At 32.6% G+C, this 17,700-nt stretch overlaps 1 protein-coding gene across 1 annotated transcript; it reads left to right on the top strand.

Moving 5' to 3' along the window:
• Positions 1-1,415: 1,415 nt before the first annotated feature.
• On the top strand, positions 1,416-10,724 carry LOC139500942 (uncharacterized). Its single transcript, XM_071289871.1, has 5 exons — positions 1,416-1,488; positions 4,518-4,799; positions 7,440-7,604; positions 9,157-9,549; positions 10,463-10,724. The coding sequence occupies exons 1-5, from the start codon at positions 1,449-1,451 to the stop codon at positions 10,570-10,572; spliced, it is 990 nt and encodes a 329-aa protein (XP_071145972.1). The 5' UTR covers positions 1,416-1,448; the 3' UTR covers positions 10,573-10,724.
• The last annotated feature ends 6,976 nt before the right edge of the window (positions 10,725-17,700 follow it).

Genomic DNA, 17,700 nt, shown 5'->3' with positions numbered 1-17,700 from the left:
TAATTAAATATAAACATGTATGTATATGAGCATTTGAAATTATTTGTATACTGTTATACCATACCATATGTATGCTCATATATTTCTTGCACTACTATTACTATATGAATGAAAATGTTATTACTATACTTAATCCATAGATTTCTAAGTGTTAGTTCAGAGAATGCTTATTATGCTTATTTATTTCACTTGCTTGCTTATTGTGCCACAAGATAAATATATGTTGATACTTGTAAATTCATGAAGAAAAAAATAAATTATAATTTTTTTTTTTTTATCTTAAATGAACTTGGTTATTTTATTTAGGTCTCGTTAAGTTATAGAGCTCTTAACGTTTAATCACGACGGGTGCAACACAATAAGCATCATCTATGACCCCTTTCCGAGCACCGGAAGACACCCCCCCCCCCCCCAGTTGTTCTTGTACGATTCCCTGTATTTCAGTATTTAGTTTTAATGTCGTGTTTTGTGTACTCATAGTTGTTTGTTTGGTTTTTTTTTCTTTTTAAGACAAGACATTTTCAGTTTATATTCGGCTAAGAGTTTGGATATCCCTTTGATATCTTTGGTGTTTATTTTAACATCAGGAGTCAACATAAATTCATAAACTGCAACAGATGTAGATTAGAATAGATTAAAGAAGTCTTCAAGATATTTTGCCATGACCTGTAAGGTGTAATACCACCAAATCATGGTACGTCACATCCGGTTGCATACGAAAGTAGGTCTAAAAAAATATTCCCTTGAATTTGACCATTGTAGGTAATTAATCCTACATTTTATTGCAGTAAAACTATTTCTGTGTCATAAACATATGTCTTGGGTATTTCAAAACACCATTATTTTTTATTTGTGATTTCTATAGAAAATTTTGTAATCTTGAGGTTACATGGTGACTAAACCTTGTACACAGATAGAATAATGGGAGAAATTTGATTGGTTAACTTACAATGATGGTTATTTTCTTATATGCAATGAAATGTTATGTGAAACTTTTTCTATAGAACTGGACAGGATAAAACTTTACTCATGCCAAGTATTTCTTTATTTGAAACAAAGATAAATTCTGCACAATTTTTTGAAAAGTGCAAATTTAACAAAGACTAATAGGGGAAAATCAATGGTGGTATTACACCTGTAAAACATTAAAATACACATCAAGTGGCATGGATTATATGCACCAACACAGTGCAATATATGCAGTAGTAATTGTTTATTATCATCACTTCGTTTAGTGTAAAAAAAAAGAAAAAAGAGAAGGAAAACAACAAAAACATTTTTTCAAGACAAATTCAAATCGGAAAGTCACTTATCAAATTGCAAAATCAAGCTCAAACCCATCAAAGAAATATTAGAAAACAACTGTCATTTTCCGGACTTTAAACTTAATTCTTATCTCTTGATAACGTGAATAGAAAGGTTCATATAGTCAAATATCAGTACATAGGATGATTGTCTTTTTGCTTCTGATGCAAGCTATTCTCATTTGTAAGTAAACTTTTCGCTTAATGTCATGTATTCGGCACGTAATAATGCGAAATACTTACAACCAAAGAAAGATTAATAGATATAGAAAATGGCCATTTTGCTTTTGATACTGATTTGATCAGTAAGAATATCAAGCGATTCCGCTTTTGTTTTTTTGTTGTTGTTGTTGTTGTTGTTGTTTACAGTGGCGGATCCAGAAATTTACATAAGTGGGGGCCCACTGACGTACTGACCTAAGAGGGGGCCCGCTCCAGTCACGCTTCAATGATTCCCTATATAAGCAACCAAATTCTTTCCCAAAAAGGGGGGAGGGCCCGGGCCCCCTGCCCCCCCTAAATCCGCCTCTGGTTTATAATGAACAGAACCAGAAAAATCATAGTCAGTATGATCAAATGAAAATGTACAAATTGCCAATAACGTTTTAGTACACTTGATGATTGTACTTTGTCTCATTGTATAAATTGTAAATAGTATAAATCTTTGTATGGCCTGTTGACTTGTTTTTTGTTTTATATCACCACCTGAATTAAAGCCTTTACTTTTTTGTTGCTGTTGTGTTACTTCACATTCGTTTATCTAACCTAGTACATAGATATAAGAAGATGTGGAATAAGTGTCAATGAGACAACTCTCCATCCAAGTCACAATTTGTAAAAGTAAACCATTATAGTTCATAGTACGGTATTCAACATGAAGCATTGGCTCACACCGAACAGCAAGCTATAAAGGACCCCAAAAAATGACATGTGTATAACCAGTCAAACGGCAAAACCAACAGTTTAATTTATATGAAAAACAAACGAGAAACGAGAAACACCTATGAATCACATCAACAAACGAAAACTACTGAACATCAGATTCCTGAATAAGGACATGTGAAAATAAATGTGTCAACGTTTTAATAGGTATCAACATACGCCCTTATCTGAAACAATAGTAAAACAAAGTTGAACAAAATGCCGCTAAATAGAATAATGTGCACAGGTAAATGAAAAGTTTTGTTATAAGGTATACAGTATTAATAGAGAACGGAAATATTTTTGTATAAAAATAGTTTGTTGTTCATAGTACGAGAACAGAAGTGAAAATCTATAGTCGTTCAAAACACTTATCAAAGCTGGTATATATAAAAAAATAGAGATACGAGATATAACCCTAAATAAACATTATTTTGTTTTATATAAATAAGGCCGTCAGTTTTCTCGTTTCAATTGTTTTACATTGTCATATCGGGGCCTTTTACAGCTGACTATGCAGTATGGGCTTTGCTCATTGTTGAAGGCCGTACGGTGACCTATAGGTGTTAATTTCTGTGTCATTTTGGTCTCTTGTGGACAGTTGTCTCATTGGCCATAATACAACATCTTCTTATTTTATATCAAATAACAAAAACGTATTACAAATTGTATCAACAGGTCAACTTGACAAGAACGTATTATTTACGAGTACTTGCAGTTACTTACTGAAAGTTGGTTACAATGTAAAAGAAAAAATAACAAAAAAATCAGACATGCACATATAAAATATTGAGAAGTTAAACATTTTATAAGCACTCTCAAACCTCTTCTTACTTGAGGAGTGGTGTAACGACATAACATTAAAACATTTGCTAAGGGATTCAGTCATCATACGTACCCGTACACAATCAACAACATCTTAAGGAATAAAACCCATATATGGACAAAGTAACCATTAATCAAAGTTCTGAAGTACTGAACATCGGATGACCGCATGTTCTTGTGGATGGTCCGACAAGCACTTGTCTCAGGTAAAAGCATCACATCGCTTTACCTGAAAGTGAGGTCAATGTACAATTTTTTTTTCTGGGATAAGTTCGTAAGTGGATAATAAATTATAATTAATGACAACGTCTCGGGTTGGTATGGGGGTCTTGGGATGATACCCAGGCTGATATGGAAAAGGCCATATATTAATCTCTATATATATTTTATTAATACTTGTATATTACAGTTACATGTATATATAATTTTCATGCATTTGTATATCATTCTATTCTACTATATTAATAATAGTGCAGTTCAAGTGCATGGTGGACACGTCACTCTTCTGTAATAATTTCTTTTTTTCTCATAGAATTAATTTGAGTAGGCAATTGCACTTTCCAGGAAAAAATGGTTTATTATCCATGCAGAGTTATCGTTTCTTAATATTGCAAACGTTCTTGAGATATTCTCCCGCATGCATGTGCATAGATATTTCAAATGATTTGTTTAACTTACATGTATATACGGACATGTATAACAAAACATTTTAATATTATTAATGTATTTTTTTAAAGATATTTGATGTGTATTCATATAAGAAATGAATTTATAATAATCGATAAGGAGTATTAGATGCACTCGATTTGTCTACGTATTCATCATGTTTATAGATCGGTTAAAAACCCAAAACGAATATTACGTAATTGAAATTTAGACGATAGCATTACACTGGAATGCCTTCTCGGTCATCCGCTGTATAAAAAAAGGACACGAAATTATAGAAAACTAATTCTAAAATCAATTCTTTGTCAGTAAAAACCATATGCTTTCAGAGACAAAAATATCAATTAACACATCGCTGTACTCTTTACGTTACAACACGTTGAACATTTGAAATAATCGTAATAAACTTGGAGTCATAGGACTATTTGCGAATTTCAGTTTTCTATGAACTCTAATTTGAAATTGCACTTCGCTACATTTCAACTATGAAATCTGTCACTTTCACGAATTGTTGATTTAATGATTACTATCTGTAAATTTCATGAATTTTGTAGTTTCTCAGGACGATATAAATAACTGCCCTTCAAATTGAATTCGCAACAGTGAATTTGAAAGCACATAATGGTTATTGCTATGAATTCGTCGTTAATCACAATTTTGACTGGCAGCATGCACATAGCGATTGCACATCGGAAACCCGGTTCAAAAGTCACATTATATATTCAGGCGCGTACATTGTAACATTATTTATATGAATATGAATATAAATGTTGAATAACCTCTACATTCTAAATTTTGTAGTGGCTCAGGACGATTTAAGCAACTGTCCCTTAAATCTAATTCGCAACAGTGCATTAATAGCACATAATGGTTATTGCTATGAATTCGTCATTAATCACAATTTTGACTGGCAGCATGCACATGGCGACTGCACATCTAAAGGCGGACATCTTGTCGTAGTAAGAAGCAGTACTGACAACTTATTTATAATGAGGTCACTTCGGTCACTGAATTTCCGTGGAGATACCGTATGGATAGGACTTTCCGACCAAAAAATAGAAGGAAGTTATGAATGGCCAACAGGTATGTTTGTTTGAGAGACATAAGTAAGATAAAGACGGCAATCATATAAAAATTATTTGTTATTAAAGATAGGATATAGTGCTTAAAATATTAGTATTAATAAACTATATTCGTCAATCTTAACACATATAATACTTTGATATTTGAGACTCGATATATTGGTTAAAATATCATTGCACCATAAATGTTAGATTTGTCATTGAAATATGTCTTTGCGTACACATATCTTACTTTATTGTAGTTCAAATAACACTCACATAGTGTTAGTATCATTAGCAAATTAAGATAAAAGGAAAACGGGGATTTGAAAGAAACCCAATTATCGATAATTGTTCTTATCTTCGAATATCCGATATTCCAATGTTTACAGTTTTACATTTGAAATTTTACTACGTGCTTTAGGTTTGTTGTGCCGAATACTAAACAATCAGATCTCTACATTTCTCGTCAATTTAAGTATCACCAATCAAGTCACATCGGATAAACAAACTTTTGATTTTTTTCTTGAATAATATCAAACCGTCTCTTACATAAAGTTATACATTGTTGGCAATGTCCGCATGATGTGATCAACACGTAGACACTGTTTAGTCAAACTCAAGCTTACTCTGTTCTATGAACCCGTCTTTTTGCTCAGTATACAGACGCAACTATTTGTATATGCATCTGTAATTGCAGTTTAGGATAGTTTGAATATAATAACATGGTTTAAATTGTTCTTTGATGTCCAAAAATATGCAGTTTAATTGCATTGTTTAACATTGTCATTTCGGCCTTTTATAGCTGACTATGCGGTATGGGCTTTTCTGATTGTTGGAGGTCGTACAGTGACCTATAAGTGTTAATTTCGGTGTCATTTGTTCTCTTGTCGAGAGTTGTCTCATTGGCAACATACCACATCTCCTTTTTTTATTAAATAATTCATTTCATTCAATCAGTAACACATTTAACAATAATTTTCTTTACCCCTCTCATTTCCTGTTTATTTCATGCTCTTCAACTGTGTATGTGTTTGGCCTTATAACTATTTTGGTCTGAGCGTCACTGATGAGTCTTATGTAGATACAACGCGCGTCTGGCGTAATACATTATAATCCTGGTACCTTTGATAACTAGTTACACCAACACAGTAGTCAGCACTTCGGTGTTGACATGCATATCAATTATATGGTCATTTTTATAAATTTCCTGTTTACAAAACTTTGAATTTTTCAAAAAACTAAGGATTTTCATATCTCAGTCATAGATTACTTTTTATGTATTTGGCACATTTTTTTAGCATTTTGGGTCATCAATGCTCTTCAACTTTGTACTTGTTTGGCTTTATAACTATTTTGATCTGAGCGTCACTGATGAGTCTTATATAGACGAAACGCGCGTCTGGCGAATTAAATTATAATCCTGGTACCTTTGATAACTACATTCGAGGAACTCTAGACTTTGTCATGAAATCTAATGATAGATTTTCTTTTTCTATTCTGTTTTTGTGCTATTCAGGTTATATTTTATATTTTTTCCTCAGAACTATTTATATTTCCTTTCCGTAATGATTTCAATCTACTGCAGTTCGTCTACAATTCCCGCGACTAACTAATTAAACTGCTGGTGTTGTTCCCTACGTGAATCCTTGTGATAAAAAGTTCCAACCGATCCCCACGTTTATCTTTATTTGTCCTATCGCTTACTTGAATAAAGATCTGCTTGTATTTGAATTTCATCCTGACTGATAGAATATTCGATGCCTCCACAAGATATTGAATGAAAATGAGAATGGAAAAGGGGAATGTATCAAAGAGACAACAGCCCGACCACAGAGCAGAACACAGCCGAAGGCCATCAATGGATCTTCAATACTGCAAGTTAATCCCGCACCGGGTGGCGAGCTTCAGGAGCATGTTCTATAGTGGTTGTTGTTTGTCGATGTGTTACATATTTGTTTTTCCTTCATTTTTTTGTACGTAAATTAGGTCGTAAGTTTTCTTGTTTAAATTTACATTTTGTCATTGTGGGGCCTTTATAGATGACTTTGTTCATTATTGAAGGCCGTACAATGACCTATAGTTGTTAATTTCTGAGTAATTTGTTCTTTTGTGAAGAGTTGTCTAATTGGCATGCATACCATATCTTCATTTTTAGACATACTAAACTCCGAAATATATTTTAAAATGAATCAAAATTAAAATAACACTAAAACAAGCCAGAGGCTCCTAACTCGGGACATTTTTTAAAGTGTTAAAGTTGTTTTTTCGTGTTGGAAATTTTGTTATCACGAAGTGACGGTATTGTTTATCCTTTTGCAGCATCGTTCTGCCTTTCATATCGAAACCTAAGAATATGTCAACCAGGCATATTTCCATTATATCATACCTTTACTATTGTACCTCATAACTTGGGAAAATCTGTTTGTCTTGGTTTTTGTGATAACGAGATCGGATTCATCCACCGCAATATATTTTTAGATTTATAATTCAATTTAAGTCGTTTTAATAAAACTATGTAGTAAAAAATTGGAATGCAATATTTTTTATATAAATATAAATTTGGTATTTTTTCAAATTTCACTGGAATACTTCTGGGTAAGGTACTGTTACTTTTTCTTCGACTTATGTTTGTTTTTGTAACTTTTAATTACTTTTGCAGGAGAAGCCGTTACATACACAAACTGGGCGTCAGGACAACCAGATTTGCAAGCAACCATTGAGGACTGTGTCATACTGAAGTACTCAGATGGTGGACATTGGCATGACTACGCATGTTTCAATTTTATTTTCCACCAAAATAATTACCCATGGATCTGTGAATACAGTGAGTATATGAAAGATCAGATTAAAAAAAACATAATTATAACGCTCACTTTTGACAGTTGTTGTGATTAGTGACTTTTCGATTGGATTTTCCTCGGAGTTCAGTATTTTTGTGATTTTACTTTTTACCCATGTTTATTAATAATTTCCATAACCCTTGATTTGGGTTGTATGATCTATAATTTGTTTGGTTTATAATTCTAATTATTGCTAATCCCTGAAATTATATTAAGTGTGGCAGTCTTTAAGTCCCTCACAGACATGATGAAGTTTTGTTTCAAGTAGTTGACTATTCAGGTCAGGTCACATTAAGTCGAAACTTAGTATGTATCGTCATTATGGTTCGAATCTTTTATTAGTTACCTATAAAAAATCATTATAAATCAATTTAAATAATAGAAATAAAATATTTGGTATGAGTGTCAATGAGACAGCTCTCGATTTGTTAAAAGTCACAGTGTATAAAACAAACAATTATAAGTCACAGTACTGCCTTCAACAGCCTTTTTCTTACACTGAACAGCAGGCTACAAAGGACCACCAATTTCTAGTGTTAAACAATTCAAACGGGAAAACCAACGGTGTAATATATATAAAAAAAACCGCTTATGAACCACATCAACAAACGACAGGATCCTGACTTAAAACAGGTCAATGCAACTACAGCGGGTTTAAACGTTACATTCATTACGATTTAGGGATTATTTATGCAAAAAGATGGGGGTGGGAGTTAGTACACATGCAGCATTAGTCTACTACATCTTTATCGTGTTCCATTTCAAACTAAACAAAAATATTGTATTTCCATTCTGTTTGTCATTTCTTTGATGAGTCGTAGGTAAGTTATCCTGGTTCCCGGTACTACGTTCCAGGTATTACCTTACATCCCTACGCTCTCACAAGGTATATTGGTATATGTGAAACATACAGAATATTGCGATCGGGAACCAGTCTATAGGTTGGTGGTCTTTTGTAGACGAAACGCGCGTCCAGCGTACGCAATTTCAATCCGGGTATTTATGATGAGTTTATTTATAATTAAACAATAAATTACTAATATAACGAACATCAATCCTGTTTTCATTGCTGATGATTATTGCTGGATTCGTGTTGCTTAGTCTTTAGTTAGTTTTGTGATCTTTTGTGTGTCTGTTTGTCGTTTTCGTTTTTAGTCATGGCGTTATAAGTTTATTTTCGAGTTTGAATATCCCTCTGGTATCTTTCGCTCCTCTTTCACAGCCAGTATTTGTCAAACGAGTAATATACTACACTTATACCCGTTAATTATAAATACTTTGAATCTAAAAGATAGATTTAATGAATAGCAACCATATAAAGAAAATATCATATACTGTAAACAGGTATAACGAACTAACTAGCAAAACTACGATTGTCCGGATCAGAAGCAATTTCGTATGCGCTCTTTCTTATTTATTTATTTCTAATACTAGAGATATAAAGAACGTAAAGTTATAATCCTTTAATTTATAAACCAGTTTTAAACATTGAAGCTATTAACAGATAATATGTGATATATCCAATTGAAACTTCAGAACAAAACACACCACCAATAACAAGACAAACATCGACCCATAAAACAACAACACAAGCATCGACTCATAAAACAACAACACAAGCATCGACTACGAAAACAACAACACAAGCATCGACTACGAAAACAACAAGACAATCATCGACTACGAAAACAACAACACAATCATCGACTACGAAAACAACAGCACAATCATCGACTACTAAAGCAACAACACAAGCATCGACTACTAAAGCAGCAACACTAACAACGACTTCCAAATCAGCAACAACAGCAACACACCGTGTAACAACTGGGAAATGTGCAAATAGTCCTTTTGTGAATTGCGATGTCTCAAACATATGTAGTACCAGCGCATGGGTCCATTACTGTCCAGTAACATGTGGAAAATGTCGTAAGTTATCATTTAACTTGCAAAAATAACTACGTTGTGACTTGATGTAAGCTTTCTTAAGTTAAAGATTGTAATATTTCAGTTTGAATAAATTTTTGATGTGTATGCCCTTTTAGGCTAAGATGCAAAAAAAAAAATTCAATATGTGAGTGAGAACCTGTTAAAAAAAAGGAGTATATTACATGATAGCGAAAATGTTTTTTTTAATTTTTTTAGATCTGGAGTTGTCATTAATTTTTGTTCTTATGGGTTTGAATGTCCTATTGGTATATTTCGCATCTCTAATACTAGTATACAAGAACATGATTTCAAACTGAAAAATGTACCTTCTTGTAAATTAAATACGACCGAGAATTAACAAGACATGGTCAAGTTTCTATATGCTGTTGCAAAGCCCGGTGCCATTTGAAAGAAACATTTGAGAATTTTATAAAAACAAAAAATCAGTAGTAAATCACAAGAGAAACCTATATATTTAGTTAGTAAGGAAAACAGTAAGATTCCATTTCAGTTTTCATTTTGCAATCAATGTATAGCTCTTAACATAAGTTAACATTAAATTTCTACATAACATACAAAACTCAATTCCAAGTAGACTGTTAATAACCTTCTTAATGAAAGAAATACAATACCCGTATGTAAATACCCTTATGTAACATTATGAGAGACTCTTTGTCAGCAACCCAACCGTGTACCCATTACATGGGTTACACAAACTCCGCAATCAATAAAAAAATTGAAAAACTTTTTTTTTTATGAATTTCCAATTAGTCTTCAATATCGAAAATGGATAAGGAGCAATCCAAAGTCTTTCTTGTTGAATTGAATGCATGGAATATTAATAAACATAGGATGATATTCAAAAATTAGAAAATGTATACTGTTTCTTTTATTTTAATAATTTCGTTGTCAGGAAAGACATTATCAACACGCAAAATAACATCAGGAACAACCGAAGGCTGGTTTGTGATTGGACAGAAACCAACTGCACACTGGTTCCTGATACCTACAAGTAACAACTGACCAAACATTGAGGGAGGATCAGTGTATGATTGTGTTCTCTAGAACTTGATACATGGTGTTTATTTGAGGTTTTGATCATGTTTGACAATGAATTCCCTTTAATTTATATTTTCTCAATTGTATTATGTATACTAGTATGAAATTTAATTACATTTATATGAACATTAAAAATCTTAGAAAAATGCCAATACTAACAAATTATTTGCTTTTTTACTAGAATTTCGCATAAACTACCAAATACAGAATTGGTATACAGATTGAAGTTGAAGTAATTAAGTGCAAACAAGATCTTTTGCATTTAATCCGGTTCTGAATGGATTCATAAATTTTGATGAACCACACGTTTATTATAATATATTTATATCGATATATTTTCTCTTAACTTTTAATATTCGGAACATTGCAAGCGATATTTTCCATCCAATCAAAAGAGATGTTTCCATTGACTATGATTTTTATCGAATATCGATAGTTCCTTTTTAGTTACAATGCAAATTTCGTAAACAAGAAAGTCCCGTGCGAGCATCTATATATGATAAAATCATATGAATAGATGGAGATGTAGGGTATATGTTAATGTGACGGTATTCCAACGACAAAAATAACAAAAAGACTCCCGTGTATATACAATAATTTAAGCTCCACATCTCATAGAGTTTATATAAGTTTTGAATAAATTAAAAGGAACTAAAAAAGCACAATAAACACTGAAGTTTTCAAGAAAAACATAAGAATATGGCATAGGACAACCGCTGACGTCCATAATGTTTTGATATGCAAATGAACATTTGGCAGGATTAAACCTCTGTTCAATTTCTCTCTAGAAAGTCACCAGTGTTCTACGCACATATCAAAGATCCTCTCGTACTTTTTTAACGTCCATTCGTAGATACCAATCCAATGTAAATAAATATTTCATCGGAATTTACCAAGTCAGACCTTGTTATTTATATGTCATATCAACTTCCAAAATTATGCATGACGGTCTTGGAGTTTAGATTTTAGATTCTGATTTTGTTTGTTATCTTTATAACGTATTATGGAGGGTTTTATTTTTTGGTTTGAGTGTATTTTTTAACCTTCCCTGATTTGTCCTTTTTTGTGGCTCTTTATTTATACATCCCGCGATTGTGGTGTTGTGCTATGGTAATTTTTTGAATTCTTGTCTTTCATTCTTAAGTCTGGGCTTTGTCTGTAGAGTGTCTGAGTTTCTTTGTTGAAATACTTTTTTGTGTGTATAGTGATTATGATTATAAATCCATGTTGACTGTTGTATAGAAATGTTTGACATATTTACCTGTTAAGTCTGTCTATTTTGCCCATATCAAGTCAAGAATTTGACAGTTGTATTTTATTCGTTTGATGTGTTTTGACGATTTTGATTTTAACATTTTATATAGGACATTTCATTTTTAATTTTCTATAAAATTCGGTTATTTATTTGTTATTTTTCTTTTTACCAATTTTGAGTGTTGTCAGTTGAACAGATTGTCAGGAGGGGAAAGTTGTACTGAAAACTAATTGACTAGGTTTTGTCCTTTTTCGTTTTAAAAGGACACAACGATTTATGCAATGAATGTGTGTAATATTCTTTTATCTCCAACTATAGTTATTACCTTCACAGGCATATAATCGTTTCAAAAGTTATCGTCGCTGCAAATAAAAATATGAGGTCAAAGAATGTTAACGATATCAGCGAAATATTGTACTAAAAAGTAGCAATATATTGCTTTTTTTTTTTTTTAAATGGTAAGGCATTAAAACTGACGTTTACAACAAGAACTAAACATTTACCCTCGTATCTGTATCATGAACTTAAGAAATAAATGCACTTAAAATTTCCATATAATTAAGCGGAACTCAACATCATTGATCAGACAAAAATATAAGAGGAAAAATATATTAAAGAGATTTTGACCTAGAATAAAACAAAAAGTGTACTTTTACAGATGTATTTAATCGAACTAGATCATTAGATATTAACGAGAGAATTCTAATTTAGGAGTATTTACAGGGTTGATACAAACAACTTTCTACAACAAAATGTTTAAAATTATAGAGTGCATCAATTGATATAAATAGTTAATTTATCTCCATGGCATTAAAAGAGGGACGAAAGATACCAAAGGGACAGTCAAACTCATAAATCTAAAACAAACTGACAACGCCATGGCTAAAAATGAAAAAGACAGAAAAACAATAGAACACATGACACAACATAGAAAACTAAAGAATAAACAACACGAACCCCACCAAAAACTAGGGGTGATCTCAGGTGCTCCGGAAGGGTAAGCAGATCCTGCTCCACATGTGGCACCCGTCGTGTTGCTTATGTGATTACAAATCCGGTAAATAGTCTAATTCGGTAGGTCACATTCATGAAAGGGAAGGGGATTGTAGTTACGACGTAAGGAACATATCCGATATCATTTGTGAAACGGTTATTCCATAACGGTCAATCAACTTGTGATAGCGTCCGTAAAATTTACGAAGGGATGATTTCAACTTCACCATTTGGAACTCTTGGTTTAATAGCTTCCTTAACAGTTTCACTAAAAATACGATGACAACTGGGCATTTAAAGTGCAATGTGAATTACGACTGAAGAAGATTAGTGTGTTGTCATGCAAATCTGTCTGTAAATTCTAAAGATTAAACATTATTGTTGTTCAACAAGTTATAATGCTATCATGTGATTAGGTTCCACAACGTCGAAGTGCTCTCTTAACAAGGTTTTTGATTAGTTAAATTCGTTGGTTCGTTTATATGATTGATTTTTATGTTATTTATATATCAGAAGTTTAGTCAAAGAAAAACGCGTCTTCTGGACTTTTAAAAAGAACAGAACGAAAGTATTAAAAATTATTGTTTGCTTGTCCTCAACAGGGTAACCTTAATTTGTAGTCGTTTGTGGAAGTACATGTAAGTTATAACTTTTATTATAGAAAGAGGATGACTCTATTAGTATTCACTTATCTACCTTAAAGCCCTCACTAAGAACAAACAATTTAAATATAACAAAGCTTACAAGTTTGAAACATTATGTAGATAAATGTATATATACATGGTCTGCAGAACAAGAAAACATTGAATTCATATAGATCTATATTCATAAAAAACCAAATCATTAAAGTTTATGAGTGAGTTATTATCAATCATTAACAGTCAAAAATGTTTAAAAGTGCTCATATTTTCACATTTTATTTCTTTTTGTGGTTTATTCCAAAGTATTGAGGAGTTAGATGCAGAATAATTCGTCATTGAATTCGTGTTTGGTCGCACAACAGCTCAATTAATTGTTTGCAGGTGACCTAAGATTACAGCTGTTACCGGAGAGCATATCGAGTGAGTTATATCGTCACCATCGAGATTCGAACCCCTGTCGCCTGCGTGAGAGTCAAAGCGTTAACCCACTGAGCCAAAGAATCGATTCCTTAGCTCAGTTGATTAAGACTGGCTTTATATGTTCTACCAGTACGTACTAAGGAGGGGAAGCAACCCCGCTACACTATTCCTCCACCAAAAGAGTCATCATATCTTTATATATGACTCTAAACAACACAAACCCTGGCTATACTCCAGATAACCATCGTGGATTTTTTAGTCGGGCGCCAAATGTAACCGGAGAGCATTTACCTATTCTACAATTTTATATCGTCACCGACGGGATTCGAACCCTGATCGCCTGCGTGAGAGTCAGTGCGTTAACCCATTGAGACAAAGAATCGATTCCCTAGCTCAGTTGATTAAGACTGGCTTTATATGTTCTACCTGTACTAAGAAAGAGACGCAACCCCGCTACACTATTCCTCCACCACAAGAGTCATCATATCTTTATATATCACTCTAAACAACAAAAACCTTGGCTATACTCCAAATAACCATCGTGGATTTTTTAGTCGGGGGCCAAATGTAACTGGAAAGCATGTACCTATTCTACAATTTTATATCGTCACCGACTGGATTCGAACCCCGGTCGCCTGCGTGAGAGTCAGTGCGTTAACCCATTGAACCAAAGAATCTATTCCCTAGCTCAGTTGATTAAGACTGGCTTTATATGTTCTACCCGTACTAAGGAGGGGAAGCAACCCCGCTACACAGCATACAACATGAACAATGAAAATCCACAATATGAATCACTTACGACTTTATTTAGTCGGAAGCATGTTAATCTAAAATATGCATACATTTTACAACACAGTTAAAAAACAAAACAAGACCCTTTCGATTCGCTCTTGCTTAAACCGGGAAACTGCGAGTTTAATGGATATTTTGTACTTTTGCTTAAAATATTCCTACGCATTGTTATAGCTTGTTCCGGTTAATGTGGGTTTACCCAGGGTTTTAACATTTTATTTTGTACTAAAATCACATTCATAAATAATCAACAATCAGAATACCAAAGTATTATGTAACAAAGGTGTCAATAGTTATTTTATCTTGACGTTTGAATGTCAAATTATTATTTTGTTGCTAGGTTGCTGTTACATTGACGTAGATCACAACTCCTTCTACCTATATTAGATACATGCAAAAATATACAAATATGAATGGTGATAGTTGCACAAAATACAGTCCCATTGAGTTTTTATAAAGGCCATTGCAATACAGCTTAGATGATAACGATTGTAATTGAGCTATTGAGTATATGGTGATGCGTTTGTTTTTGGACTATCAACAATAGCAGTATAATGTTTAATGTTTCAAATCCTACTTAGATACGCTAGAAACAGGTTAATGAATAAATGTCGACATGTATGAGGTGCATCAATATAATGATTATATTAACAAAATATTGACTTTTGTATTTTTCTTTCGTACAAATACACAAAGACTGAAATTTTGAACAATATTGCTTTTATCATTTTGTGTTATAAGGATACTTTTGAACAAAAGGTAATTATTGCAATGCACCAGTTATTCCTTATTTTTCAAGATTATCTGAACAATAGATATATATATGTCGCTTGGATTAATTATTGATCGGTCATCGAAAGTACTTGTACTTGTTTGCACTCATTCATACAGGAATACAAGGCCAATATTCCCTGTTTGTCTAGTTCTATAGAAAGAGTTTACAATGAATTGCTGAATATAATGTAACTATATAATATTTACTATCATTTATGACTTTTATATATAAGGGCTCATCTATATACCGTTTAATTGTTATTGCTACCCATTTTCATGGTATCCATCCATGTAATTATAGACATTAGAGACCGATATTCATCTTGTTTCAATTTTACTATATTCTTTCGATATCAATATAATATATGAACCTACATGTAGGTCCTCGGTCGATTTAAACCAGCATTTACCTCATATAAAACCAACAATTGAATGCTTTTTTATTTTCTTTAATTTTCATAAAAATTGTAGGTTAAAAAAAGAGAGAACATTTATTCTTTGCAAAAATTTACGACATAAAGAATGATTATTCTATCTCTGTTGTTAATTTTCTCTTTTTGGACGGAAATGTACCTTTGACAGCGTCGTACGGTTTGTGAATATATCCCAACTCGTTCTATATGGCCGTGTCTGTAGTTTTGGATTTGAATGAGCGTACTGGTGAACTATTCATTCAGGGTTGTTTCCCAAAATCACGTGAGGTAGATTCATGGTATACCACCTCCTTTGATTGTACAAACGCAGAACAAAATCGGTCTAGTTATTTGCCCAAATATGCAAACAGATTTGCAATTTATTGGTTAGACCGTTCATTTGTATCAAGAAAACTAGGTGATTTATTGTATTAAACAAAACATTCAAACAAATATATTGTGTTTTTGTTTTTAGAATCAATTTGAATTAACTAAAATAAGACATTCAAGGGGGAAAATATATACTGGACTGATAGGGATTTTCTAATCAATACTTCTAGCAAGAAAACAAGTTCGGTGACAACATTTTTTCTTTTTATTCTCTTAAAACATACTATTAAACCTATCTTCTCACAAACTATTTGTGTTTTTTCATAAACAATCTCACGAAATTTTACGACTCAAAGCTTCGAAAATACCACAATGACCCATACGTATTATTGTAATTTTGAAAAAAAACCATAGTGAAATCTTCATTCTGGCAAATTATAAGTAAATTCTATCTCATGAAACATATACCTATTATCTACGTTAAAACCTTTTATAAATTATTTCATAGATACAAGGGATCTGGTCTGCATGTTTGTCTGCACTGTAGAAAAAGTATTTTAAACGGAATAGCGCATCCTAATTTCATTGGTGAAGTTGTAAACCGAGCTCGAAAGTTTAAGTACAATCCATGTAAACTTGTCAATCCTTTAGATAAACTTATTCTACACTGAAATTAAAACATTGAATATTGATTTTATTGGTGTAAATGATGATTTTGTTATCAGTTATTACAAAACCAAACTAACTATTACACATTTGTACCAGCACGGTACTACAATCTATCGAAACTTATAGTTTAACATTGCACAACGACATGTTTTCTCTGATGACTTACATTTTTATATGTCGAAGTTATATAGACGGTAATATGCTATAAAATGCATGTGATATTTGCCACTGAACTTTAAAACCAATATATCATCAGTATACTTCTCATTGTATCTATAACGATCGAAACTAATATTGTGTTTCTTTTCGATCAGTTTTCATGAAACTGAAGCAATAGTTATCAAAAGTACCAGGATTATAATTTTATACGCCAGACGCGCGTTTCGTCTACATAAGACTCATCAGTGACGCTCAGATCAAAATAGTTTAAAAGCCAAACAAATACAAAGTTGAAGAGCATTGAGGACCCAAAATTCCCAAAAGTTGTGCCAAATACGGCTAAGGTAATCTACTCCTGGGGTAAGAAAATCCTTAGTTTTTCGAAAAATTCAAAAGTTTTGTAAACAGACAATTTATAAAAATGACCATATAATTGATATTCATGTCAACACCGAAGTGCTGACTACTGGGCTGGTGATACCCTTGGGGACGAAACGTCCACCAGCAGTGGCATCGACCCATTGGTGTAAATAGTTATCAACAGTACCAGGATTATAATTTTATTCGCCAGACGCGCGTTTCGTCTACATAAGACTCATCAGTGACGCTCAGATCAAAATAGTTAAAAAGCCAAACAAATACAAAG

This window comes from Mytilus edulis, chromosome 13 (assembly GCF_963676685.1).
Source record: "Mytilus edulis chromosome 13, xbMytEdul2.2, whole genome shotgun sequence".
Lineage (NCBI taxonomy): Eukaryota > Metazoa > Mollusca > Bivalvia > Mytilida > Mytilidae > Mytilus > Mytilus edulis.
Note: the sequence above shows the minus strand (reverse complement) of the source record. Positions and strands in the feature narration are given on the sequence as shown.